Source organism: Neltuma alba, unplaced genomic scaffold, assembly GCF_004799145.2.
Source record: "Neltuma alba isolate B1F8T4 unplaced genomic scaffold, ASM479914v2 tig00011872_pilon, whole genome shotgun sequence".
NCBI classification, from domain to species: domain Eukaryota; kingdom Viridiplantae; phylum Streptophyta; class Magnoliopsida; order Fabales; family Fabaceae; genus Neltuma; species Neltuma alba.
This window is the reverse complement of record NW_021636474.1, coordinates 31182-58413: the sequence shown is the minus strand read 5'-3', so window position 1 is coordinate 58413 and position 27232 is coordinate 31182. Positions and strand designations below refer to the sequence as shown.

General features: G+C 34.9%; 5 protein-coding genes across 7 annotated transcripts; 4 read left to right on the top strand and 1 right to left on the bottom strand.

Annotated features, from left to right (window-relative positions):
• Positions 1-284: 284 nt before the first annotated feature.
• Positions 285-1616, top strand: LOC114718813 (UPF0481 protein At3g47200-like). Its single transcript, XM_028904256.1, has one exon. The coding sequence runs from the start codon at positions 285-287 to the stop codon at positions 1614-1616; it is 1332 nt and encodes a 443-aa protein (XP_028760089.1).
• Positions 1617-9731: 8115 nt separating this feature from the next.
• LOC114718827 (UPF0481 protein At3g47200-like) lies at positions 9732-11330 on the top strand. The gene is made up of 2 exons (XM_028904268.1): positions 9732-9809; positions 9903-11330. The coding sequence occupies exon 2, from the start codon at positions 9931-9933 to the stop codon at positions 11263-11265; it is 1335 nt and encodes a 444-aa protein (XP_028760101.1). The 5' UTR covers positions 9732-9809; positions 9903-9930; the 3' UTR covers positions 11266-11330.
• A 3323-nt stretch (positions 11331-14653) lies between these two features.
• Positions 14654-16661, top strand: LOC114718824 (UPF0481 protein At3g47200-like). 2 transcript variants are annotated; one of them, XM_028904267.1, is made up of 3 exons: positions 14654-14733; positions 14929-16065; positions 16144-16661. In XM_028904267.1, the coding sequence occupies exons 2-3, from the start codon at positions 14982-14984 to the stop codon at positions 16314-16316; spliced, it is 1257 nt and encodes a 418-aa protein (XP_028760100.1). In that variant the 5' UTR covers positions 14654-14733; positions 14929-14981; the 3' UTR covers positions 16317-16661. The 2 variants fall into 2 exon arrangements, with proteins under 2 accessions (XP_028760100.1, XP_028760099.1); XM_028904266.1 differs by having other exon boundaries at positions 14929-16661.
• A 1298-nt stretch (positions 16662-17959) lies between these two features.
• LOC114718823 (alkaline/neutral invertase A, mitochondrial) lies at positions 17960-22712 on the top strand. 2 transcript variants are annotated; one of them, XR_003737854.1, is made up of 7 exons: positions 17960-18902; positions 19438-19603; positions 19855-20066; positions 20791-21284; positions 21402-21450; positions 21564-21999; positions 22632-22712. XR_003737854.1 is itself a non-coding variant. In XM_028904265.1 (6 exons), exons 1-6 carry the CDS (start codon positions 18162-18164, stop codon positions 21888-21890), a joined length of 1989 nt encoding a protein of 662 aa, XP_028760098.1. In that variant the 5' UTR covers positions 17960-18161; the 3' UTR covers positions 21891-22191. The 2 variants fall into 2 exon arrangements, 1 of the variants encoding a protein (XP_028760098.1); XM_028904265.1 differs by lacking the exon at positions 22632-22712 and having other exon boundaries at positions 21564-22191.
• Positions 22636-26283, bottom strand: LOC114718828 (gibberellin 2-beta-dioxygenase 2-like). The gene is made up of 3 exons (XM_028904269.1): positions 25949-26283; positions 23376-23709; positions 22636-22939 (listed from the first exon to the last, which is right to left on the bottom strand). The coding sequence occupies exons 1-3, from the start codon at positions 26281-26283 to the stop codon at positions 22700-22702; spliced, it is 909 nt and encodes a 302-aa protein (XP_028760102.1). The 3' UTR covers positions 22636-22699.
• Positions 26284-27232: the final 949 nt, after the last annotated feature.

Sequence of the window (27232 nt, the reverse complement as noted above, 5' to 3'; positions counted from 1 at the left end):
AATTCCTCTCAAGTCCTTCTATTTTCACAAAAATTTTAGTTTTAATTAATTTGATTCCTTTTGTTAATGACCCATCCAATCCGCCGATTGAAGCTTTCTGTTAAATGTTCTCTGTCAGCATATTATTTTCGGACTACAGTTTCAATCCATACAACCAAAGACTGGCATCATTCAATCAAATGACTTATCTTTTAATTTCCCCCTTTACTTCTTTCTTTGCAGTGAAGAAATAACAACTTGTTGATCTCCTTATTCATCAAAATTTGAATACACGCACAGAGATAATGGGGGAAGCAGTTGACTTAACCGAAGGATTCGATCACATCACAGTCGATGTAAAAATGCTAGCAGATTCACTTGTAAAGAGCCTGGGAGACAAATTGCAGAAGCTTCCTCCCTTGTCCAGTAAATGTAGCATTTGTAAAGTTCCCACTCATCTGCGAGAACGAAATGAGAAAGCCTTCACTCCTCGGGAAATTTCAATTGGTCCGCTTCATCACAACAATCTAAACCTCAAACACATGGAAGAACACAAACTGAGGTTACTGAAGGACTTTCTGTCACGAGCAAAGGTAAGCCTACGTGACTGTGTCCACCTTTTGAAGAAGAAAGAATTGTATCTACGAAACTGTTATGCAGACCCCATTGAACTTGACAGTGACAAGTTTATTGAGATCATTCTGGTAGATTCCGCTTTCATTCTTGAACTATTCTTCAGAAATGTCTCAGGTAATAACCAGTTGCAGGATCAGTATGATCATTTTTTTGGCGGCCCATGGAAGCTACGGTTCATTAAAACCGACATGCTTTTACTTGAAAATCAAGTTCCTTTCTCCATCATCGAGGACCTTCTTTCATTAACAAAATCAGACATTCCCAGAAAGAACGATGTTCGGCGTTCAGCAATCATGCTAACCTACGAGTTCTTCAAAAGGAAGTTGAATCTGCTGGATATGGATAACTTCAATATTGAGGAAAAAGTGGGTGAACTGGAAATACAACATTTTGTTGATTTTGCCAGAATTTGTTATGTCCCTCGAGTTCTTCCAAGCAAAAACAAACTAAAGTGCGTGACTATGCCAAGGGCAACAAAGTTACGCGAAGCTGGAGTGAAGTTCAAGGTGAAGAACAGCGGGAGTCCTTTTGACATCAGATTCAAAGATGGGGTGTTGGAAATCTCACGGTTGAGAATAAAAGATGCGACGGAGACTCTTCTGAGGAATCTCATTGCATACGAACGTTGTCACTTGCACGATAATTATATGAATGACTATCTCTTTATCTTGGATCGTCTGATAGAGACACCAGGTGACGTGGAGTTACTGATGCATTGTGGGATTATAGAGACAAAGTTATCAGGAACTCAAGAAGTGGCTTCTCTGATTAACGAGCTTTCGCCAGGAATTACCATGGCGAGGAGCAGGTTCTACTTCTCAGATCTGTGTGAAGAGGTGAGTGAGTATTATAGAGTGCCTTGGCATAAATGGAGGCTAATTCTGAAAGAGGACTATTTTAGTAATCCTTGGGCCATCATCTCTGTGATTGCAGCAGTGTCACTTCTTCTACTCACCTTCGTGCAGACTTATTATACTGTCATGTCCTATTATTTTATCTAGTGTATGTGTAATTAAATATATTTCTCTGCTTAGCAGATTATCATCGATCACAAATATGTTTGTGTCTGTGTGTGTAGCTGTCCCTCTATGTGTATGTACAAGAGAGTGACCTGGTATGTTAATCCTCATCGACAGATCTATGGTTGGCTTACTGTGATTATCCTTCTATAGTTGGTTGTTATAGGAAAGTGTGTGTAGGATTAATATAATTTTTGGTACTTTAAATTTGCGGTTATTTTAGCTTTGACCTCTTAAGTTTCAAACAATAAGTTTTGGTCTATCTAGGGGCAAAAATAGTCTTTGTTTTTATTGAATTATAAAGACTAATATTTTAAATGAAATGAAATTTGAAAAATCAAAACCTATAGTTTGAAACTTGAGAGATCAAAAATTAAAATAAGAACAAACTTATGAGATTAAAAATTGTATTAATCCTGTATATATTTATATGTCATGGAAGTTGGGGTTCTGTGAAGACATATGAGTAGGGGTGTTCAAGGCCGACCCGTCCCGGTCGACCCGTTCCGGTCCCGGTCTTATTGGGACGGGACGGATCCGTCCCGAAATTTTTCGGGACGGGACAAAAAAGGGACCAGGACGGGACAGGACACGGGACGGGGTCGTCCCGTCCCGGTCCCGTCCCGGTTCCTTTTTTTTAAAAAAAAATTAATTTTTTTAATTTTTTATATAATATCATTTTTTTCATATTTTTTTAAGATTTGAGACTATTGTATGGAACTATGGATATATTTATTTAGAGTTTTTATATTTGTTAATGATTTGAGATTATTGATGATTAGAATTTTTAGCAAGTTTTATTGTGTTAAAAGCTTTTGTTTAGAGTTTTTAATAACTATTATATGTAATATTTTGAGCTTTTGTTTAAGAGTGCCCAAACAAATAAAAAAGATGTTTTTATAAGATTTAAGCTCAAAAAAATATAATTAAAAAAATTAGATTTTTTTAAAAAAAATTAAAAAAAATAAAAAAATAAAAAAAATTTATTTCGGGACGTCCCGGTCCCGTCCCGGATCCGTCCCGTCCCGACCAGGACCGGGACAACCCCAGGACGGGCCGGGACATGGGACAGAAAGTCTGTCCCGTTACTGTTCATCGGGACGGAACCGGGACGGGCCTGTCCCGGTCCCGATCCGTCCCGTGAACACCCCTACATATGAGATCTCCATTGGATCCTTTGTTATGATCGGATGCAACAAGAAGCTAGTGCCAACTCATCACATTCCACTAAAGAGGAAACAAAATTACTTCCAATCGGAGCCATATCACGTTCTCGATCTAGGGTTGTTGAAGAGAACAAAGTTGTTAAAATATAGTACAATTATATATAATACTACCTCCTGTCTTTAGTATAAAAGCTTATTTGACTTTTATTTTAATTCTAAATATAAGACTTCAATCCACTTTGTCTCTCATATTTATTTATTTTTCTCACAAAGTAGTCCTTATAATAATAGTAGCTCTAACCAATATACTTGATTAGCAAGAATATTTTAGAAAAGACGGCATCTATTTATTATAAATAATTAACTTAAATAGTTTTTTTAATCTACTTAAATTAGTCAATTAACTCTTATATTAAGAATCGGAGGTAGTACTTCTTAATAATTTGATATGATGTGTGAGTTTTAATTACCAGTTCGGATTAGGTGAGCATATAAAATGCTCAAACTTAGAGTGTGAATGGCTCATGTTCAGATTGAGCGACTCAAAATTTATCTTAATTTTTATTATAACAAGGTACCAAATGTAAAACAAAATAATCTTTTAAATTAGTAAGCTTTTGTAGAAAAAAACATAGGGGTAGGTATAGTACCTAGAAGGGCCTAAAAAAGTTGGGGTTCAGATCCTCTCAGCATCTTTTTTCTCAACGTCCCTCGGTATCTTAAAATCTTATCCGTTCAGGTGATCCAAGCGCTCAAAGTGCACCAGCTACTCCTCCGGTCCTAATTATAAGACCCAATTGATTTATTTGAGGAGATTAAGGAAGTAAGTTAAGTTGGTTATTTATAATAAATAAGTATTGTCATTCCTAAAATATCCTTGGTAATTAAGTATATTGGCTAAAACTATCATTATTAGAAGGATTATCTTAGAAAAAAATGTATAAATATAAGAGAGAAAATGGATTGGGTCTTATAATTAGGACCAAATAAAAAGTCAAATTGGGTTTTATAATAAGAACCGGAGGAGTATTAAAAAGGAATCAACACCTAAACATCTCTTTCGCTCTTCCCGCTTCCGTATTCCTCCACCTTCCGCTCTCCTGTTCCGGTTCTTCTTCGTCAATCTCTGGCTCAGTCGCTCTCGCCTCTATTCCTCATCGCTTAGCATCCCTCCTCCTCCTATGCAGGGCCTCTGCTGTATTAGCAATGGGAAAGTCAACTCCTAACTCTATCAAGAACCTCAATCAACTCCAACCTTAAACTTACAATCACCAGCACGTCAGCCACATCATATCCAGGCACAGTCTATTAAGGATAACCAAAACAAGCATCGAGCAACTCAAATAAACGACTGGAATCAAGTAATTAACGGCAGATCTTGAAAGTAAATTTGAATGTGTACATTACAGGTTTGAGGGGGTCGGCTTCGGTGAACAAGGTGAGCACCGTCTTGTAGTCAACGGGATTAAGGGAAGCAGGCCATATCTTCAAAATATCAGCCGGCTTCCCATGTCTTGTGCAGAACCAGGATCTGGTATAAGTTGGCGCTGTAGGAGAACTTGAATCAGAAGCCATGTTGCAAATTACGGAGTCACTTTAATATCTACTAATCCTCAATTCACCGAAAGCAGATGAGTAATGAATGGAGGGTCATTAAACATCTTGGATTACACTATTTCTTAGTGATTGCACTAGCTAGCTCGTTAGCTTCATCTGCCATTGGTGATTCAATTTCATATTTGGTTAGAGAGCTTGATTCATTTTGTTATACAATGGAAAAGCAGACTTGTATTCATTAATTTATATGATTATAAACCGTGTTAAAATCTCAAAAATATTATTACATCACAGTGATTTTTTTTCCTTGTAAAAGAATCTGAGTTTTCTGACTGATGGTAAAAAAAAAAAATTGAGATGAAGCGGTACGATAAAGGGATGTGAGTTAGAAAATACTTTTGAAAGGTCGAATGACTATCAATTTATGTTTTCCAAATCTGAAGTATTTTACTAAGAATAAATAAATACATAAAATTGGTAACGCACCATCCACCCTTTTGTTATATGCGTAGTAGTATTGGAAAGCAGTTGTGGAAGGGCCAATCATGCAGTTTTCACAGAGGATGGAGACAACTTATTTTACTTCTCAAAATCCTTATACCCACCCACACAGATTCGTCCCCCCGTCTCTCCCCTTGTCTAATCGTTGCGTAAATTCCTAATGACTGAAACGAGGAGGAGGGATGCTAAGCGATGGGTAATAGAGGCGAGAGCGAGAGACTGAGGAGGAACAACCGAAATAGGAGAGCAGAAGGTTGAGGAATACTGGCGAAAGAGGAAGTTATAGGCGTTGATTCATTTTTAACAGCTGGTGCACTGTGTGCGCTTGGATCACCTGAACGGATAGAGTTTAAGATACTGAGAGACGTTGAGAAAAAAGACGCTGAGAGGATCTGGACCCAAAAAGCTGGCAAACATAAAGAAGGGATTACTATACTTTTTTTTGTTGGAGAATCTCTAAAAAATACTTTTGAATTTAAAAATTATAAATAAATTTTGTTTACTATATTTTAATAACAATTGACAACATTTAAAAAGTAAATGACAATAAGATTTTGTAGTAAAGTACAAATATTCATGTTCGAGGTACTATTGGGTAATAAATGTGGACATTTATTCTAACAAGGATTTAAATATGGATTTCTTACGAGGGACTAATCCCTTTCACTACATCCAATTCTTATTGATTAAAACTAAAAGTTATTATTAATAATAGATCTCTTAACAATTTTTTCAGAAAAACATATTAGATAAATTATAAATTTATTAATTTTGGCTTGCAAATAATAGAGAAAGATTTGTGAAGATTTTTATTTATTGCAAGTTCCTAAAGGAAATTATTAGTAAATTAATTTATTTATATTAATAATTAATTTTTCTTAAAAAAATTTATTGCTTGTGAGTATTTTTTTCATTTGGAGGCAATCTTAAGTTTTAACCTTGCTCACCAGTTCTTGGGGCCACACCTGATGCCCTTCTTTTCTTGTTATCAATGATTCTGTTGGGCTTCAGGCCCACTCTTTGAAATTTGGACTTGTTCCCCCCCATATTTTCCGGGAGAGGTGAAAAACATTAATGGACTTCGGTTTGGCCCAAATATATATACTATCTCTTGTTTTTAATATAAGATTAAGTTAACTAATTTAAAAAATTAGAAAAATAAAAAAATTACTTAATTATAACATATGTTATATGGTCTCTCTGAAATAATCATATATGTATCATTACATTATATATCAATTTATAAATCAAACAAATTAGCTTGAAAAAAAAATGGTAAACATAATATTTTAAATTAATTTATTTAACTTTCTTAATTTTCTTAAAAATGAGTCTTATAGTAAGGACAAGAGATATTATATATATATATATATTTTTACCATGTTGATAAATACATGACCTCTCTGAAATGGGTCTTTTATTAGGGAATGAAGGTACTACCTCCAATCCTTAATATAAAAGTTAGTTTGACTTTTATTTTGGTCCTAAATATAATACTCTAATATATTTTTTTCTCTCATATTTATCTATTTTTTTTCAAGAAAAAGAAAATATATAGGGTAGGTACGGTTCAAGAGGACTAACCATCTACAAGGAAAAAGAAAATCGAAAAAAAAATTATCAGGTTGAAAGGAAAAAAAAAAACCAAAAAATTAATCGCTGAAAAATTTTATAATAAGCAAGCAAGAAACAGATATATAAATTCTGATACATAAAAACAAAACCAAGAACAAGCAAATCTAGTGAGACCACAAAAATCTGATAGTATCAGATTTTAACCCTAGTACACTAAGTATCAAAGATTTAATTTAACAAAACATATCATAATTTCAAGACAAAAATGAAAATCTAAATTAAAAATAAAAATCCATCAGTACAAGAAGAGGCAGTAAGATGGAGAAGAGAGGGAGGGGAAAACACGCACACTTGAGAACGAGGACGCATGAAGAGAGAAGGAGAGAGAGCATGTACGGGAAGTCTAGGAACTAAGAGATGACGTAGGTATTTATATTATTGTTATCGTCATCTTGTTCATTATTATTACTGTCATAATTATATTTCAGGCAAAAAAGATCCCTCTTAACGCAAGTAATCCTTGCGTCATTATCCCTGCCATTGAAATGTAGAAACGTCTTAGAGCGGCGATATGCTTCTTTTTTTCCGCTCCCCAAATGGTGCTTTAATAATATGTTATATAGTAAAAATTAATCTGAAAGTACTTATAATTTCTTTCAGTTTTGAAGCATCTCTATTTTTTTTTTCTTCTCTTTGTTAGTCCTTTTTAATTTTCTGCCGTTAAATTCGTTATTTCGTGATATTTAAAACTATCAACCAAAGACTAATAGTATTGAGAAAATTTTGTTAGAAACCCAAAACAAACTGATCCTGTGGAAGAAATGGCCGTAAAAACATATTGCTGCAAATTAATCTGTTAATCCCAGGTTATTGGATTGAAAGGTTGTGTGTTCTTCCTAACATCATTAATCCTTATTCAATAGTTTTAAATCTCAAGAACTAACAAACTTAGTCGGTAGAAAGTTAAAAGACCCAGTAAAAAGGAAAAAGAAATGGTTGGATCTGATTCAAAACTTACGTATAACTATATACTGTCACGAGCGAAGTTAACAATAATATTGCCATTAAAAGATCTTAAAGAATCCACGACATATCCTGCCAATAACATCGGATCACTAAAATCAATATGGTGCTTATCATGGCCCGCCAATTTTTTTTAAGGAAAAAAAATAGTTGTTGGCTGATGTGAATAGTTAACAATGAGTCCACTTCTTTCTGTCTTTAAAATTACCAAATCATTTAATTATAGTATGTTTTACATAATCTCTGTAAAATATTTATGTGTATCATTAAATTACATATCAACTTATAGATGAGAAAAATTAGTTTGGACAAAAAAATAAATATAACTAGTTTAAAGTAATTTAATAACTTTCTTAATTCTTCTAAATTAACTAATTAGATTTTATATTAATCACTTGGAAGTACTACTTAGCTTGAAGCTTTATCATGGATTCTGCTTCCAACCCACGTTGACGATTCTCATAATGCTGTATTGAAAAACGAAAGATGCCCCCACACGCTCATGACTCCCCCCCCCCCCCCCCCCCCAAAAACAAGATAAAGAAGCAACAACCTTTGATTAGACCCAATATAAAGCATATCCCTGCACGCGGAACTGATACGTAATTTTGATGACGACGTTTTGAATACTCCCAGCAATTTTCACGCACTTTTCACGTACTCCAAAATGAAATCAATTAAACCCAAATTTTTTTGGGCCATATAATTAAGTGTTAATTATATGATGATGGCGATTACTTAAAAACCCCACTGTGTGTTTAGTCAAGCTTTAGGTGCTCTGCAATATTTAACTACTTTGTACTTCACTGGATATTATTGCTTTCTCAATTAATGAATTGAGTCAGACTGTGTAAATAACTAATTTAATTAAATTTTTTTAAAATAATCTTTCTGTGGATTATACATACTATTATTGATGCTGACTGGGAATATACGTAGGCTGGCTTCATGGGCTTCTAAAAAGCCATAGATAGTCTATCGTCCTAGCACTGAATCAGAAATAGAGAGTTCTTGTTTATGTTCTTTGCTTCATGAATTTGGATTTTTCTGCAAATTATCGTCTTTCTGAGCATCTTCCTGTCGTTTCCTGTCTTTTTCTGCTTTTTTCTACGTCGTACCAGTATGCGTCTAATATTGGTGTAGCACTGTCTCAAAAATTGACGAAGGAAGTAGGGGATGAAAAAGCCTCGTCCTTTTAATATTGCTGTATCATTGAATCAACAATAAGCTTCAATTACACCCACTAATTACAAAGCATATCCATCCATCCATGTACGCGAAACTGATACGGTAACCGATGATGACGACGACGTTAAGAAGACGCCCAGAAATCCTCGGGGGCTTTTCATATGAAATGAATTAAACCCCCAATTCTTTGGTGTTCCGTGTTAGTGATATGATATGATTTTGATTAAAGAAGACGACTTTGCTGGTTAACTGCCAAAATTGACCAAGCTTGGGGCGGGGTTGCTTCTGTGTCTATGCAACTGACAAATTAAATAACAAAACATTGTTAAATTCTGCGAAAATATAGTATTATTAAAGGAAGACTTGAAAAATCGACTTGACTTGTGCACTGCTTTACTAAGAAGACATATACTCCTCTGGTCTTTAATATAAGATCCATTTAACTAATTTGATTAGATTAAGAAAGTTAGGTAAATTAGTTAATTATAAGAAAAGTGACATATTTTTCCTAAAACACCATAATCATCTTTCTTAATACTCATCTTCCTCTTCTCCTTAATTATGATTGAGAAAATATCTATAGGGGTAATTTAAAGAAAATTGATAAATATAAAATATGAGTCTTATATTTAGGACTAAAACCAACTCAAAAATTGGGTCCTATATTAAGGACCGGAAGAGTATATTACAAGTTCCTCGGACCGCAGTCATCACCAAACCAAACTTCCGAGGAAGACGAAAGGCCACCAGTTCGCCATTTCTCAGATTCTTCCATTACTCATCAAAATGTAAGTTTATTTTCGTCCTCCGGTTACTTTCTCTTTAATTTGCCTTTTTTCTTAATGGATGAATCGTTCCTCTTTTGTTCCTCATATATATGCCGTTGACTTTCCATTTTGCATATATATAGCAGAATCCACACACACGCAGTACTTGAACTGAAGTTCTCTCTACTCAGGGCCAACATCTGGATTTTTCTCTCTTGCATAGCAAGTTTCAATTTCTGTCAAGTCCTTCTATTTTCACAAAAAGTTTAGTCTTAATTAATTTGATTCCTTTTGTTAATGACCCATCCAAGCAGTCGATTGAAGCTTTCTGTCAAATGTTCTCTGTGATCAGCATATGATTTTCAAACTACAATTCCAATCCATACAACCAAAGACAGGTATCATTTAATCAAATGCCTTATTTTTTAATTTCCACCTTTCTTTCTTTGCAGTGGTGAAATATTCATCTTGTTGATCTCCTTATTTATCAGAATTTGAATATATACACACACACAGATAATGGGGCAAGCAGTTGACTTAACCGAAGGATTCGATCACATCACAGTCGATGTAAAAATGCTATCAGATTCACTTCTAAAGAGCCTGGGAGACAAATTGCAGAAGCTTCCTCCCTTGTCCAGTAAATGTAGCATTTGTAAAGTTCCTATTCATCTACGAGAACGAAATGAGAAAGCCTTCACTCCTCGGGAAATTTCAATTGGTCCACTTCATCACAATAATCTCAACCTCAAACACATGGAAGAACACAAACTGAGGTTACTAAAGGACTTTCTGTCACGAGCAAAGGTAAGTCTACATGACTGTGTCCAACTTTTGAAGAAGAAAGAATTGTACCTGCGAAACTGTTATGCAGACCCCATTGAATTTGACAGTGACAAGTTTATTGAGATCATTCTGGTGGATTCTGCTTTCATTCTTGAACTATTCTTCAGAAATGTCTCAGATAATAACCAGATGCAGAATCAGTATGATCATTTCTTTGGCGGCCCATGGAAGCTACGGTTCATTAAAACTGACATGCTTCTACTTGAAAATCAAGTTCCTTTCTCCATCATCGAGGACCTTCTTTTATTAACAAAATCAGACATTCTTCCCATAAAGAACGATGTTCGGCGTTCAGCAATCATGCTAACCTACGAGTTCTTCAAAAGGAAGTTGAATCTGCTAGATATGGATAACTTCAACATTGAGGAAAAAGTGGGTGAACTGGAAATACAACATTTTGTTGATTTTGCCAGAATTTGTTTTGTGCCTCCAGTTCTTCCAAGCAAAAACAAACTAAAGTGCGTGACTATGCCAAGGGCAACAAAGTTACGCGAAGCTGGAGTGAAGTTCAAGGTGAAGAACAGCGGGAGTCCTTTTGACATCAGATTCAAAGATGGGGTGTTGGAAATCTCACGGTTGAGAATAAAAGATGCGACGGAGATTCTTCTGAGGAATCTCATTGCATACGAACGTTGTCACTTGCACGATAATTATATGAATGACTATCTCTTTATCTTGGATCGTCTGATAGAGACACCAGGTGACGTGGAGTTACTGATGCATCGTGGGATTATAGAGTCAAAATTATCGGGAACTCAAGAAGTGGCTTCTCTGATGAACGAGCTTTCGCCAGGAATGACCATGGCGAGAAGAAGGTTCTACTTCTCAGATCTGTGTGAGAAGGTGAGTGATTATTATAGAGTGCCTTGGCATAGATGGAGGCTAACTCTGAAAGAGGACTATTTTAGTAATCCCTGGGCCATCATCTCTGTGATTGCAGCAATGTCACTTCTTCTACTCACCTTCGTGCAGACTTATTATAGTGTCATGTCCTACTATCTTAGGTAGTATATATATGTGTGTAATTAAATAGGTTTCTCTGCGTAGCAGATTATCATCTATCACAAATATGTTTATGTCTGTGTGTGTTCCTGTCTCTCTATGTATATATATAGAAGAGGGAGACCTGGTAGTTTAATCTTCATCGACAGATCTATGGTCGAGTTACTGTGATTATCCTACTATAGTTGGTTGTTATAGAAAAGTATGTGTATAGACATTCGTGTGGATAGACAAAGTTGATCTAAAGGCTAAAGTTTTCAATAGTAATTCAGAATTGTTTGTTCGTGGATTGATTTTTTAATCCGTCATAACTTTTCTAGATGCCCCAAAATGCTAGCATTGGTTTTTTACTGTGGTTCAATGGTTTTGCTTTGTTGAAAATTTCTTTGCTTTTTGGAGAAATCGACTATTGACAATGTGAAGGAGAAGAAATTATCTACTACTTCCGATCCTAATTATAAGAACTAGTTGACTAATTTGAGGAGATTAAAGGAAAAAATTAAATCAATTATTTGTAACAAATATGTATTATTTTTCCTAAAATATACTTACTAATCAAGTGTATTGGCTAGAACTACTATTGTTAGAAGGATTACTTTGAGAAAAAATACATAAATATGAGAGACAAAATGGATTGGGGTCTTATATTTAAAATTAAAATTAAAATCATACAAGATCTTATATTAAGAATCGGAGGTAGTATAAATAAAGATGAATGGAGAAGCCGAGAAGGGCAAAATATTATCAACTAGCAAGCCCTTTTCACATAAACGTCCATTGACGGCGTCAAAGGGAATTAATGAGTTCCAAGGCGTGGGGTAAATCTAATCCACATGTCAGGTGTTGATTGGGGAACAGGACAAACTGGATATAACGGTTGCCCTTAATGTAATTCTTAGTATTTTAAATTTGCTGTCATTTTGATTTTGATACCTCAAATTTCAAACCACATAAATTTTAGTCTTTTTGGGGGCCAAAATAGTTTTTGTCTTTATTGAATTATAAAGACTAATTTTTAAATAAAAAGAAACTTGAAGAATTAAAACCTATAGTTTGAGACTTGAGAGATCAAAATTAAAATAAAAACAAATTTAAAAGATTAAAAATTGTATTAGGAAGTTGGTGTTTTGTGAAGACATACGAGATCTCTATTGGATCTTTTGTTATGATCGGATACAACAAGAAGCTAGTGCAAACTCATCGCATTCCACTAATGAGGGAAAAAAAAATATTCTCTCTTCTGAGCAAAAATACTTTCAATCGGAGTCATATCTAGGGTTGTTGAAGAGAACAAAGTTGTTAAAATATAGTACAATTATATATAATACTTCTTAATAATTTGATATGATGTGTGAGTTTTAATTACCAATTTAGATTAGGTGAGCATATAAAATGCTCAAACTTATAGTATGAATGGCTCATGTTCAGATTGAGCGAGTCAAAATATATCTTAGTTTTTATTATAATAAGGTACCAGATGTAAAACAAAATAATCTTTTAAATTATTAGGCTTTTGTAGGAAAAGCAAACATAGGGGTAGGTATGGCACCTAGAACGGCCTTAAAAAGTTGGTAAATAAAAAGAAGGGCATACCTTTTTTTTTTTTTGAAGAATCCCAAAAAAAGTCTTTGAATTTTAAATTCTAAATCAAGTTTGTTTACTAAAATTGATAATATTTGAAAAGTAAATGACAACATAATTTTGTAGTCATTTTTCTCTCTTTTTTTTTTGGTTAGGCACAAATATTCATGTTCGAGGTACTATCAGACAATAAATATGGACACTTCTTCTAGCAGAAATTCAAACATTAGTTTATTTTGAGGAACTAACCCCTTCTATTACATCCAACCCCCATTGATTGAAATTAAGTTATTATTAATAATGGATCTCTTAAAAATTTTGTTCTGAAAAATATATTAGATAAATTATAAATTTATTAATTTTGGCTTGCAAATAATAGAGAAAGATTAATGAACATTTTTATTTATTACAAGTTCCTTAAGGAAATTATTAGTAAATTAATTTATTTATATTAATAATTAATTTTTCTAAAAAAAATTATTGCTTGCGAGTATTTTTGTCATTTGTATGCAATCATAAATTTTAACCTCGCTCCCCACTTCTTGGGGCCACATCTGATGCCCTCCTTTTCTTGTCAATAATGATTCTGTTGGGCTTCACCTTCACGCCCTCTCTTTGTAATTTGGACTTGTTCACCCTCATATTTTCCGGGAGAGAGGAAAAACATTAATGGACTTCCGTTTGCCCCAAATATATGCACTATCTCTAGTTTTTAATATAAGATTAAATTGACTAATTTAAACATGATCTCTTTGAAATAATTATATATATTATTAGATTATATATCAATTTATAAATCAAACAAATTAGTTTGAAAAACAAATGATAAATATAATATTTTAAATTAATTTATTTAACTTTTTTAATTTTTTCAAATTAGTCAAATGAGTCTCATAAAAAGACATGAGATATTATATATATATTCCCATGTCAATAAATACATGATCTCTACCACTGGCCTCTTGGCCGAGTGGTGTTTGTGTGTGTGTTTGGGTGTGTTCGTGCGGGTTCGAGCCCGCTCCTTGTATCACCAAAAAAAAAATACATGATCTCTTTGTAATGGGTCTTATATTAATGAACGAAGGTACTATTTCAAATTCTTAATATAAGAACTAGTTTGACTTTTATTTTAACCCTAAATATAATATTTTAATCCACTTTGACTCTCATATTTATCTTTTTTTAAAATTATCGTTGTAGTGGTTGCACATATTAAAGGTTTCATCAAATGATAATTATAACTAATGCACTTAATTAGTAAGAGTGTTTTAGGAAAGATAACATCTATTTATTACAAATAAATAACTTAATTATCTTAGTCTACTCAAATTAGTCAACTAGTTCTTATATTAAGGACTAGATAGACTCCTCTAGTCCTATTTATAAGTAATTTTTAACATGCTTCATAAAAACCAACGAAAACTTTAAATTTCATTAACTTTTATTTAAAATTCAACAACTTTTTAATTTTATCTCTATTTAATGTACATTATACTTTATGTAAATATAGTCAACACAATAATAAATGTGGGGTAAAATTATACATTTATAAAAATGTCTTCTCTTTCTATACTATAAATAGGATCAGAGGAGTATTACATGTGTGTATTCCTGGTCGAACTTCTGGTGCGAACTTTCCAAAGCTGAACGAAAAGTAGGTCAAAAAAAAAAAACGGAGGGGCTAGGTAGCAGCCACCATTGACTTCTTGGTGGCCTATTGGCAACTTGCAAATTACATCGTTGGCGTCTGCCTAGGAGAAAAGAAAAGGTTTATAATGAAAGATTCAAGGAAGACCTCTGTCTTCTTCGGCCATTACCAAATTATATTGGGGAAGCCAGCTCCATCAGAAGAAAATGGAAGACCATTTCATCATTTCTGGTTCGCTCAAAAAGGTAAACTCTTCACCTTTTCTTAACTTTTCCTCTGTTTTAGACCATATATATGATTCCTGTCCTTCGATTTTGCTTCTGATGTGTCATATTTCTATTAATCCTTGCAAACACATGCATATATTTACCTTTGACTCTCACACCTGTGAAGAAATTCTATCAATTCATGATTCTGTGTTTGCCTAAATATGTTTGTAGTGATCAAACACACGACTTGCAATCTGTGTTTCAAAATTCAAACATAAGACAATATGGAGGAGGTAAATGATAGAAAAGAAGGATTCAACCATATCAGTATCGATGAAAAAGTGTTATCAAATTCACTTGCAAAACGTTTGGAAGACAAATTGGAGAAGCTGCCTCCTCTGTCACCTGAATGCTGCATATATCGAGTTCCTGCAGAACTACGTGAAGGCAATGAAAAATCCTTCACTCCTCAAGTTATTTCTATTGGTCCTCTCCATCACAACAACGAAAAGCTCAAAGATATGGAACAACATAAAATGAGATTCTTGAATGACTTTCTCTCACGGATTCAAGTAAGCTTAGATGACTGTGTTGAACTGTTGAGGAGAAAAGAAGTGAAGTTGCGAAATTGTTATGCAGATCCCATTGAGTTTGATAGTGATAAGTTCATTGAGATCATTCTAATCGATGCAGCTTTCATTGTTGAAGTGTTCTTGAGAAATAGTATTAGTTCTGATGATTACAAGGTTCAGAATAATCGACATGATCATTTTTTTGGTAGACCATGGAAGCTAAAGTTCATTAAGAATGACATGCTTTTACTTGAAAATCAAGTTCCTTTCTTCATCATTGAGGACCTTCTTTCACTCACTGGATCATCCATTCCCATCAGGAATGATCACAGGCATTCAGCAATCAAGCTAACGTACGAGTTCTTCAAAACGAGAATGTATCTGAAGGATGTTGATGCCTTCAATGCCATGGAAAAAGTAGGCCAATCCGAAATACAACACTTTGTTGACTTCGCCAGAATTTGTCACTTGCCACAAGAAATGCCACACAAAAGTAAACTAAAGTCTCTAACTTTACCTACTGCGACACAGTTGCACCAAGCAGGAGTGAAGTTCAAGGTGAAGCAAAGTAGGAATCTTTTTGACATACAGTTCAAAGATGGAACCTTGGAGATTCCACGCTTGAGAATAAATGATGCTATGGAGAACTTTCTGAGGAATCTCATTGCATATGAACATTACCACTTGAAAGATAACTATGTGAATGACTATGTCTTCATCCTGCATCGCCTTATCGACACGCCTGAGGATGTGGAATTGCTTGCTCAGAATGGGATTATTGAGTCAAAGTTAGCAGGTAATGAAGAGGTGTCTTCTGCTATCAATAAGCTATCTCCCGGAATGACTCTGATCAGATTCAATTTCTACTTCTCAGATCTGTGTAAGGAGCTCAATGATTACTATAGAGTGCCCTGGCATAAATGGAAGGCAACTTTAAAACAGGACTACTTTACAAATCCATGGGCCATTATCTCTGTAATTGCAGCAATTGTGCTTCTTATACTCACCATAGTGCAGACATATTATGCAGTGGCTTCTTACTATTAGTTGTTTCCCAAAAAAAAAAATGTTACAAATTTTTTTTTTCCGTGGTACAAAAGTTTTCGGCAAGAGATTGGACTCACCCACAAGCCAAGGATAGGGAGAACTAACTCATGATCTATAGGAACTAGCCCAAACAGGGATGTGCATACATCCTGTTAATCCTAACCTTAGTAGTATTCCCGCTTCACTTAGCTGCGAGTATGCCTCCCTAAGTGCCACGACAATCTCCAAAATTGAACCTTTTCTGTTTGGTAAGAGTGTCCAACTCTTTGACTACTGAACCCATAGTGCGATGTGTTGTTACAAGTTTATGATGATAGATAAATTTATATTTGATTTTTATGCAAATTAGCTGAGCATTTGCCATGTATTGTACTGATTTGAGCTTTTGAGATTAGTTATTGATGTTGAACAATTCGTTTTTAAAAGGACAGATGGAGGCATGAGTTTGTAATTACAATTCAACTTGTTGCTTTCATGTATAGAATAGTTGCTTTTAACAAAACAGAGGAGTTAAAGGCATTATAATTTGATAAAATGGGTTGAGAGGGGCAGAGCAGGAGAATAGATTTAGGAATTTTGGTTACTGGTGGGTGAGATATTCTTTTTATATTTTTTTCGCATTTTATTTTAAAGACTGTGACAATTTATTATTTATACTTCTAAGAATAATTTAAGTTAAATCAACTTAGTAATAATGTTTCTACTTCTCTATTCAAAATTAACAAACGTATTTAAACTAATATCAAATTTTGACCCCAAAAAAACTCATATCAACTTCATGAACTTACACAAAAGATTCACAAGAATTGCCCTAAAATTAAATAAGTATTGTAGTGAAAATACAGAAAAATTGCATGAAAATTAACCACGTGGAAATTGCATGAATTTGAGCAAAGATTACACGAAAAATTATTTTTAAAACAGAACAACACAAAGTAAAAAGTGGAAATCTATTGGCAAAATGAAACAAAGCAACAATCGTATTAATAAATACTAAAATGACGGCATTTTTCTTTCTAATTTTTATTTATATAATGATTTATACAAATAAATACAGAAGGTCCCATTTCACGGAAAAAGTGCATTGATAGGCAAATAATGTAACGTAATCAATACAAAGATTTTTTTTTTTCCCCAGTTTGCATGCAGTGAATTAATTGCAAACCCAAAAAAAAAAAAATGGCCTGAATGCTGTACATATTCTAAGATTTAACACAACTTTTTTTAGTTAATTTTTTAAGCTTTTTTTTTTTACTCATTTCATGAGGTACGCACAATAATTTTTTAATTCTGAAATATTTTTATAATATTTAAAATTTTGAAATTATTATATTGTATCGCGTGGGAACTGGAAAATATCTAGTAATAAGAAAAACATGAATACAAAATAAATTTTATTTCAGTTAATGAATTAATAATGACAATGACAATAATAAGGCGGAACTAAAATGTAAAAATTGGAAGAAAATATTCTTCATGATCATGACCAACTGGCTCGTCACCACATTCTGGTTGGTTCAGGATGCTTCTCTGTCTTCCGCCAACAAGAAACTGCCAAGTGCAAATCTTCTCTTTTGTGTGCAGCTTGAGCTTCCCTTCTCATTTCTGCTATCCTCAGAGTCCTTCACTTCCTTTTATCCGAATTGTAAGTCAAGCTAAATCCTTCTGGATTTCCCTTTCCACTCTCATTTCCCCTTTTTTGATCATATAATTGCCGGATACCGATTTCTTCTCTAGTTGATAGATGAAGTCTTAATTCTCAGTTCTCCAGAACCATTTCTCCTTCTTTGCTTTAGTTAGTTGATCATACATATTGATATTGGGAGCTGAGTTGGAATCTCTACAATGAAGCCTTGTAATAGAATCCTAAGAAGATATAAAAGCTCATCAATTTTTGCATTTTCTCCGAACGAGCTCGATAATTCAGTCAAGGACATCTTGTCCAAGTTACATCCCAATTCAATACATCACCGTAGATACCATACTAGGAATGCTGAAATTGCGTGGTATACCCGAGTGATCAATACGAATTGGAGAAATTTTAACATTTCTCGTTCAGATAGGAATCAATCTAGACTTTTTAGTGCTCCCGGCGGTGTCCATATAGGGGTTAGCAGGAGAATTTCATCGATACTGAGCTTATATTCCTATGTTAGAAATCATTCTACATCAGTTGATTCTCGTGTTAATGAGAAAAACTTTGAGAAAGTTCACATTCAAGGTGGATTAAATGTGAAGCCCTTTGTGATTGAAAGAATTGAGACTGATCAAAACAAATTGGAACAAGTCTCTGCAGAAACAATTAATGGTTCGCATGTAAATATAGATAATCTGAAGGGTTTGAATAAGGTTGAAAGGGAGGTGACTGAGATTGAAAAGGATGCTTGGAAGCTGCTTCGAGGTGCGGTTGTTACATACTGTGGGAATCCAATTGGGACCGTTGCAGCTAATGACCCTGCTGACAAACAGCCACTAAATTATGATCAAGTCTTTATCCGTGATTTTGTTCCATCAGCACTTGCCTTTCTCCTCAATGGCGAAGGGGAGATTGTCAGGAATTTTCTACTTCACACATTACAGTTGCAGGTATTTTGTTTTCATAATAGCTTCATCGGTTTGTACTTTTATATGGTGTTTCTTCTGTTGAATGCAAAAGTATCTCTAAGCATTATGCTTTTAGTAAGCAAGCCTCATCCGGTAAGAATTGCTGCGTATATAGTTTTCCAACTGTTAAGATTGTGCAGTTTAGCTTTCCTGCAAGTTGACAAATTTTTAGGCAGTCTGTTGCTTAATGAATGTTAGGGGCTTATTTCAGCTTCTGCATAAAGGATGAGCCAAAAGGGGGCCTTTCGATGTCTTATTAACATTCCTTATTTTCTCATTTTGAATTCTCATGAGTAAAATCTCATTGTCTTGACTGTTTAAATTGCATTTAGTTAATGACATTGTTTAAAGTGCAATTAGTTAATAAGTGATGGAAGAATGGCGCAGAGGGAGTGTTGTTAGAGGTTGTGTCAATAATGGTGGTCGATTATTCTTTTATGGAACTTCAGTAATTGGCTCTTGATGACCTCGCCTTATTTAACAATTGAATTAAAAAACAATTGTTTACATTTGCCAGAGTTGGGAGAGGACTGTCGACTGCTACAGCCCAGGGCAAGGTTTAATGCCAGCAAGTTTCAAAGTTAGGACTGTGCCCCTTGATGGAAGCAATGAAGCATTCGAGGAAGTTCTGGATCCTGATTTTGGTGAATCAGCTATTGGCCGCGTTGCACCTGTTGATTCTGGTATGTTGAATTTCACCGTGGAAGCTCAGACATTATGGTTTTGCTGCATGGAATGTTGCTGCACAATCATTGGGCTTTGATATTCTTATTGACAAGTACAATATTATTAATATTGTGGTAAAGCATGAAAATTGTTTCATTGATTTTACGTTTGTAAGACCTCCTTGCCTATCTCCTGTTTATATTACAAATTTATAATCCAATATCACGCCTCAAATATTAAAGCCCTATCTTGAATATCTTGCTGACAGGATTATGGTGGATTATCTTGTTGAGAGCCTATGGGAAGCTCACTGGTGACTATGCTTTGCAAGAGAGAGTGGACGTCCAGACAGGAATAAGGCTGATTCTCAAACTCTGCCTAACTGATGGTTTCGATATGTTTCCTTCTCTTTTGGTTACTGACGGTTCCTGCATGATTGATAGACGGATGGGGATTCATGGTCATCCTCTTGAGATCCAAGTAAGCTAAGAGTGTTCTAAGCTAATCTTGTTATTTCTATATCGCGTTGTGTACTTGAGATGAACATTGATGATGAGCTAGTGATTTACTGAAACGAGCCCTGATTCATTTTATAGTTGGCCCCTGAAGCCCATCTTTATGACAAAATCTGAGGACAAACCCTGGTTTTCTGAGCTTTTCTGAGTTCTCTGGAAGGCCTTATGATGCTCATTGCACACAAAGATGGTTAAACAAAAGGAAAAAAACTATTCTTTTTAAGATACACCGAACAATTTCTAAAATTCATTCAAGAAAACTAGATTCTCTATTAGTACATTAACGCTAGATTGGAATGTTTAGATGTGAGCATTCTGACTAACTCATGGTGAAAATGATTGTTATTGCTTATCTGAAGGTTACTGCATCATCATTTTAGAATTAGCTTTGAATGGGGCGTGCACTTTCAATGCGTAGAAAAGAATTAAACTTAGCTACCTGTCTATTACATTGAAATGGGATAATTTATAATGCTGTGCGGTTGCATTATTAGCCTGGAAAAATACTAGGAATGATAATTAAAGATAGTAGCCACCTGAAATTCCATGTAGCAATCTACCACGTTACATCATTGATTAGACTCTATCCCCCATTTTCCTATCTGAAAATTAATAAATCTTGCCAGTCTGAATACTGCTCCCTTGCTTAAAAGTTTCTCTTCTGGTGGTCTTGAATTTCTATTTTACAGGCATTATTTTACTCAGCCTTACTTTGTTCTCGTGAGATACTGACAGTCACTGATGCAACCAAGAATCTTGCTGCTGCCATTAGTAATCGCCTGAGGGCACTCTCCTTCCACATGAGGGAGTATTATTGGGTCGATAAGAAGAAGATTAATGAAATTTATCGTTATAAGACTGAAGAATATTCTACCGATGCTGTTAACAAATTTAACATCTATCCTGAGCAAATTCCTTCTTGGCTAGTAGACTGGATCTCTGAGGAAGGTGGCTACTTCATTGGCAATTTGCAACCTGCTCATATGGATTTTAGGTTTTTCACACTGGGAAACCTTTGGTCCATTGTTTCTTCTCTAGGCACCACAAATCAGAACCAGGGAATATTGAATTTAGTGGAGGCCAAATGGGATGACCTTGTCGGTCAAATGCCTTTTAAGATTTGTTATCCTGCGCTAGAGCGTGAGGAATGGCGCATAATCACTGGTAGTGACCCGAAGAACACGTAAGCTTCTTTGGTTTTCTTTATTTGGTTTAGGTTATTCTTTAATTCGCTGGGTGCATTCTTTCCCTCTGATGAAGTCACGTGCAAATACTGAATTACTGGTGAAATTGCTTGCAGGCCTTGGTCATACCATAATGGTGGATCTTGGCCAACCCTTCTGTGGCAGGTAAGTTTGATATTTGTTCAGAACAAATGATCTATGAGATAATTGATTTGTCGACATACTTAAATTTTATCCATGATTGGAGGACATGACAATTAGTACGTTATAAATTTCAGTTCACTTTAGCCTGCATCAAGATGGAAAGGCCTGATTTGGCGGAGAAGGCTGTTAACTTGGCAGGGAAAAGGCTTTCCATGGATAAATGGCCAGAGTATTATGATACCCGAAAAGGAAGGTTTATTGGCAAGCAGTCCCGGCTGATGCAGACATGGACTATTGCTGGTTTCCTTACCTCAAAGATGCTCTTACAGAATCCAGAGAAGGCATCCTTGTTGTTTTGGAAGGAGGATGATGAACTTCTTCAGTCTTGTATCTGCATGCTTAGCAAAGCTGCTAGAAGGAAGTGTTCGCGTTTTGCTGCAAGGCCACAAATTCTTGTTTGAAAGAGGAGCATCTCAAAGTTTCAACCCTCTTCTTTCAGGCTCCGGTGGTTCAGTGGCTTACATGGGCATGCAATGAAATCACTATTTAGATTAAAGCAATCATTTGAAGGTGACGTCATTCAATAGCAGAATTGATTCTCAAGAAACTCCATTTTATATAATGGAAAATACCGTCCTCCAATTTAATCTGAGCTGCTATACCGTTTAGTGACAGCAGCTCATTGTATAAGTTTCTTTTTTGTACCATCAGAAAAGCTTTAAAAGGGTTTGATTAATAAAAAAGAGGAATAAATTTAGTCAATTGTTAAAAGCCGTATAAATGAGGTGCATGTTTAGTCAAACTTAGATATGACACGTCTGCATGTTCTTTTATAATTGACCTCACAGTTCTAGGATGGCCAGAAATTGCATGTTGGGTTGGTAACATCTTGTTTGCATTTCAGTATGTTTTTTCAGTGAGCCGGATATAAAGAGTAACCCGGCTAGTTCTTTCGTGTTTGATCAATAATAGCTCTTTGTTCTCTTTTACTGTCTGTCATTGTACTACCGGCCTTGTAAATCCTGGAAGAAACTACAAAAATTGTAACAACTAGACAAATTCTCATTGATGAGTGAGCTACAAAAGTGCTAACTTCATTTGGCACCATTGTAATCAACTTTTTCCCATTGTTATCGAGTTGTCTCCCACTCCGCTCAACTTTTTCCTCCTTTCTGGGGCTGACTTGCTCTCAGCATGCGCAGGAAGCAAGTTTTTCACATTGATTGGTGGGGGTGGGCCAGAAGAATGCCTGCTACTGGTCTACTTGTGCTCACATCCTGAAATGGTTAATCCTGTGATCACCAAGCCTGAGAGAGTAAGCAGCTTGCTTGTATTCGGCCCAGGTGAAAGGTCTGTAAAGCGATGGCCTCTGGGCGGTAACCATCTCCGGGAGAGCAGCTATGCAGGCATTTAGAGGTGGAGCCCCAAAAAATGCCATTGACATTCTGGACTTGTGTGAGTTTGTCATAGCCCTATGCCTTACACTTACAAATCTGCCATTTGTCATCACCTTCACATGAACAAAACCACACATCAGCTCCATCAATAATAATAATGGTCCGTCTCAGAGCGTATACTGTCACAAACACAATGCTTTTTATTCCGCTTTCTTGAGCAAACTACACTGTTTAAGCAAACTCCAATCTTTTTGTGCTTAAGTAAAACACTATTATATTCAGTTTGTTGGTGATATACATTGATCTGACTGGTTCTGGAATCTGAAATGGTGTGTGGACCTACGCAGTAAAGCTGAACTCAGAAGGCAACAATCTAATAGCAGTGATACCCACTTCATTTCACCTGTCTTGCAGCCGACTATTCTTGCTTTATTTGGGCCTTAGGATGGGACCCATAGTTACACAAAATAAGAAGAAAAACCTAGTACAGTCTTGGATATTGCTATGCATGGACATGATTACTGGTGGATATGAGGTAGAGATAGATACCTGTAAAGCATCACCAACATTAACAAAGAAAGCAGAGGGGTCAGGGGAAACGGGGAACCAGAGGCCATTGGGGAGGGAGATCTGGAGGCCAGCAACATCGTTGGATCTGAGGAGGCTCAAGATCTGAGGGTCAGAATGCTCGCCAAAGGCAACATTGATGTCCTTGAGAAGGAGAGGAGGGTAGTGATTGAGCCTGAGGAGAGAGTCACTTTCATGGTGTCTGAGGAGGTTGCTGAAAGCCATAGTATCGGGGACCCCCAGACCCTCTGCCATTAGCTCCAATATCTCACATGCCAGCTCCCTCACTGCTCCTACGTATTCACTCACACTACACCTGTCATCATTGTACACACATTTCATGCTCAATTCACATGCCTTTCCTTTCCTCCTCCCACACTTCAAAAATTTGCCCCACCCCCACTTTGATTCCAATAATTAATTAATTTATTAGTACTCTGTTGCTTCAGAATTCAACATCATAGATTCTCAGTTTGTACTGTACGGTCAAAGCAAAAGATACTTCAGAGACTTGCATGTTATTTTGACTGGGAGTAAAGTAAACAGTTGTTGTTAAATTATTAATGCAAAAGGAAAATTATTGCTCAATCCGCATGAGCAATTATACTGGAAATGACAAGAGAACGTAACTATTATCAACTCAAGAACTCTAAAATTTTTAGATGGCAAATTACTTGTATGAAGTGTACATTAATTCTTTTCCTGATAAAAAGTAAGTAGTTGGTTGATTTGACATTACATTGTCAACTTCCTGATCACATGGTGTACAGCAATATTTAAAAAATTGAGTTCCATTCTTATGGGATGGTACATTGCAGATAATTATTGCATATTACAGTTACACGTGACAAAAGCTAACGGTTAAAAGCAACTACTTCACTTGCTGAAAGTGGATAGGCTTTGCGAGCTAAGGCTGCCAGTAATAAAATCAGGGAAGATATTATTCTAGTAACAATGATTTATTAACTTTTTGGATTTTCATGTTTGATTTGATGGGACGTTGTTAATGTATCCATGACACGTCATTCTATCAGTCGTTTCAATTCAAAAGGTACTTGAAATGAACCCCCACTCTTTACCTCTCATATTTTATTCTTTTTTCTTTTTTCTGAAATTTATATGAATTTTTGACACTAATGTATTTGAAAATTTTGATTATATAATGCTTCTTAATCATTAAAAAAAATAGATCACGATAAAAGCTAACTGACAAGGATTAATTGGAAATATTATAATAATAAGTAAAAAAAAAAGAAGGGGCTTTTAAAAAATAAAGTTTAATAAACTCAAATCATGAATGACTTGGCATGGGTGCGGATTTTTTAAGGAAGGCTGACATGACATATATGTCATTCAAAGAAAAGAGTAAAAGGAGGTAACATGTTTCTGACAAATACTATCTCACCTTCTAGGACATTTTTTTCCCTCTGTAGTCCCCATGTGCCATCAGAATTGGTTTTCCCCCAACAAATTGCGTTATACTCAGATTTTAAATATAAAATCTATTTTATAATATAATTTATATTATAAAATTGATTTTTTTTGATGAAGTATAAAATTGGTTTTATATATTAGAGAAGTACTATCTATTATTAAATTATATTTTAATTGTTTTTTTATAGATAAACAAATGATTATTTGAGCACAAAAATATTATTTCAACTTTCACGCCAAACCAAATTTTTGGAAAAAGAAAAATTCTGTAAGCTCAATATATCAATTATATTAAAGTATTTATAATTAAGGTTTTTTTTATTTATTGGTTGTTATGATCTTGACATAAAATGGCCGCCCAGCGTAACTAAATATAAATTTCTTACCAACAGGGAATAATAGTATTCCAATAGAAAATTTGATGTTCTTCCCCCAAAATAAACTTGCACCAATGCCATGCAAACTTAAATTAATCACTTTATAATACATATTATAATGAGAATAAAGAAATCTATACAAATTATGTATTTCAAAAATAAAAAACACATTTTTGAATAACGTTAAAAAAATTTAAAAATTTTGGATAAAGAAATTTGACGTCCCAAAATATCACAGCAACAGATAAGCAAAATCTTAACATAGGAATAATATAAAACTAACAATACATCAGCAGACAGATGGAAAAGATTAACAGTTTATTATACCTTATAGGTCCCAAGAATTAACAGGCAAAGTATATTTTTAAAAAATGGTGGCTATCATTGCTGTTTATTTCCATATGTATAGACACACACACACACACACACCACAGCTTTATTTTTTGCCAGCAATATATATACCACAGCTATATATATCTTCATAATTGAAAGATATTATTCCTCATACCCGGAAGGAAGTGAACAAAACTAATTAAACCAGCCTACGATGGTTTGTGGTTGAATGGTCTGATTACTTTCAAAACTTTCTGAATCTTTTCGCAGTAAGAGAGAAAGGGGAGGGAAAATCATATTATATATATATATATATATATATATATAGACACACCAAGCATGCAATAAATGAAACTAATATGAGTGGATTATGGAGAGGAAGGAAAGTAGAAAGTGTGTATATATATAAACCTGAAGCTTGGGGGGGTTAGCTGGGAGAAAGATGAGGAAGAAGGAGAAGCGTTGAGGAGAAGGTAGTCGAGGCAGCCGACGTCTCCGCTTAAGCCGATGGTGTTGGAGCCGTAGCCGGCGACGGCATGCTTCTGAGCCACCGGTTTGGCGAAGAAGGCGAAGGCTTCTTCTTCCATGGTGGTGATGATGTGCTCCGGCACACCATGCTTCACCACCTTGAAGAAGCCGTACTCTTGGCTCGCTTTCACTATCTGCTCCGACACCGCCCACCTCTCCGCCGACAGGTCCACACTCGGAAGCTCTAAAACCGCCGGGTTTGCAGATGCCATCACCATTGAATCTCTCTCTCCTCTCCTCTCTCTCTCTCTCTCTCGGTGTCTGCAGAAAAAGGAGGAGATAGATGGAGCCCTTATTAGTTGGATATTGAAGAACAAGTTGGTGAGGAATCAATGGGCTTTATATCTGAAAACCAGCAGAGAGTACTGTGTTTTCGCGTGATGGATCCATGAAATAACAAAGAGAATTAATAGATACAGTTCAATAATTAATTTTTGTATGATGCTGCCTTTTTATGGTTATTTTTGTACTGAAAATATTTCCCAAGAAATTATAAGCATTCCGAAGCTTTCTTTTATTTAACAACACCCCAGAAATATTTAAATGAAAAAAATAGAATAAGTCTTTCATGAATTTTCTTTAAATTTGTTTAAATTACAGTTAGTTTAATTACATGTAACGTAAAAATGATAATAAAGTAAACTCTCATGTCATAAATATAGGACGAGGCAGTCTAATGAAAATATTCTCCACATATAATCGCTTAGCTTGGAGAGGCTCATTAACTTGATGAGAGTGACGCAAACCCAACTCTCTAAGGAAGAAAAAGAGCATCCTTTCTGAATAAATGCCATTTTCTAAAAAATAAATAGATATAACCAAACTAATCTTATTAATAATAAAAATATATATAAAAAATAATTTACTTAAGTGTTTTTATCGATCTATTATCGAGTACAAACTGGGGGTACAGAAAAAGGAGTCCTTGTTTGGGAAATGAGAACTTCCGTTTCACTTTTTTTTTTCCTTTTTGTATTTTTTGTCTTAATTAGCCTAACTTTTGGGATTCGTACGGTATTATGCACTAGGGTTTGGGCAATATATGATATATTGGCGGCTTCAAACTCTAAGGGGGTGTTTGGATAGAAACCAAATCATGGTTTCAGAAGTGCTTTTACGGATTACGAAGTAAATATGTGGAGGAGATTACCTCGTTTTGCGGAAAAG

Excerpts from the sequence above, each read along its gene's own strand:
- LOC114718824 (XM_028904266.1), top strand. The coding sequence starts at position 14,982 with ATGGAGGAGGTAAATGATAGAAAAGAAGGATTCAACCATATCAGTATC.
- LOC114718823 (XM_028904265.1), top strand. The coding sequence starts at position 18,162 with ATGAAGCCTTGTAATAGAATCCTAAGAAGATATAAAAGCTCATCAATT. Across the intron at positions 18,903-19,437 it reads TTCACACATTACAGTTGCAG|AGTTGGGAGAGGACTGTCGA; the intron begins GTATTTTGTTTT and ends TACATTTGCCAG. Across the intron at positions 21,285-21,401 it reads GGTAGTGACCCGAAGAACAC|GCCTTGGTCATACCATAATG; the intron begins GTAAGCTTCTTT and ends AATTGCTTGCAG.
- LOC114718813 (XM_028904256.1), top strand. The coding sequence starts at position 285 with ATGGGGGAAGCAGTTGACTTAACCGAAGGATTCGATCACATCACAGTC.
- LOC114718827 (XM_028904268.1), top strand. The coding sequence starts at position 9,931 with ATGGGGCAAGCAGTTGACTTAACCGAAGGATTCGATCACATCACAGTC.
- LOC114718828 (XM_028904269.1), bottom strand. The coding sequence starts at position 26,283 with ATGGTGATGGCATCTGCAAACCCGGCGGTTTTAGAGCTTCCGAGTGTG. Across the intron at positions 23,710-25,948 it reads CTAACCCCCCCAAGCTTCAG|GTGTAGTGTGAGTGAATACG; the intron begins GTTTATATATAT and ends CAATGATGACAG. Across the intron at positions 22,940-23,375 it reads ATGTTGGTGATGCTTTACAG|GTGATGACAAATGGCAGATT; the intron begins GTATCTATCTCT and ends GTTCATGTGAAG.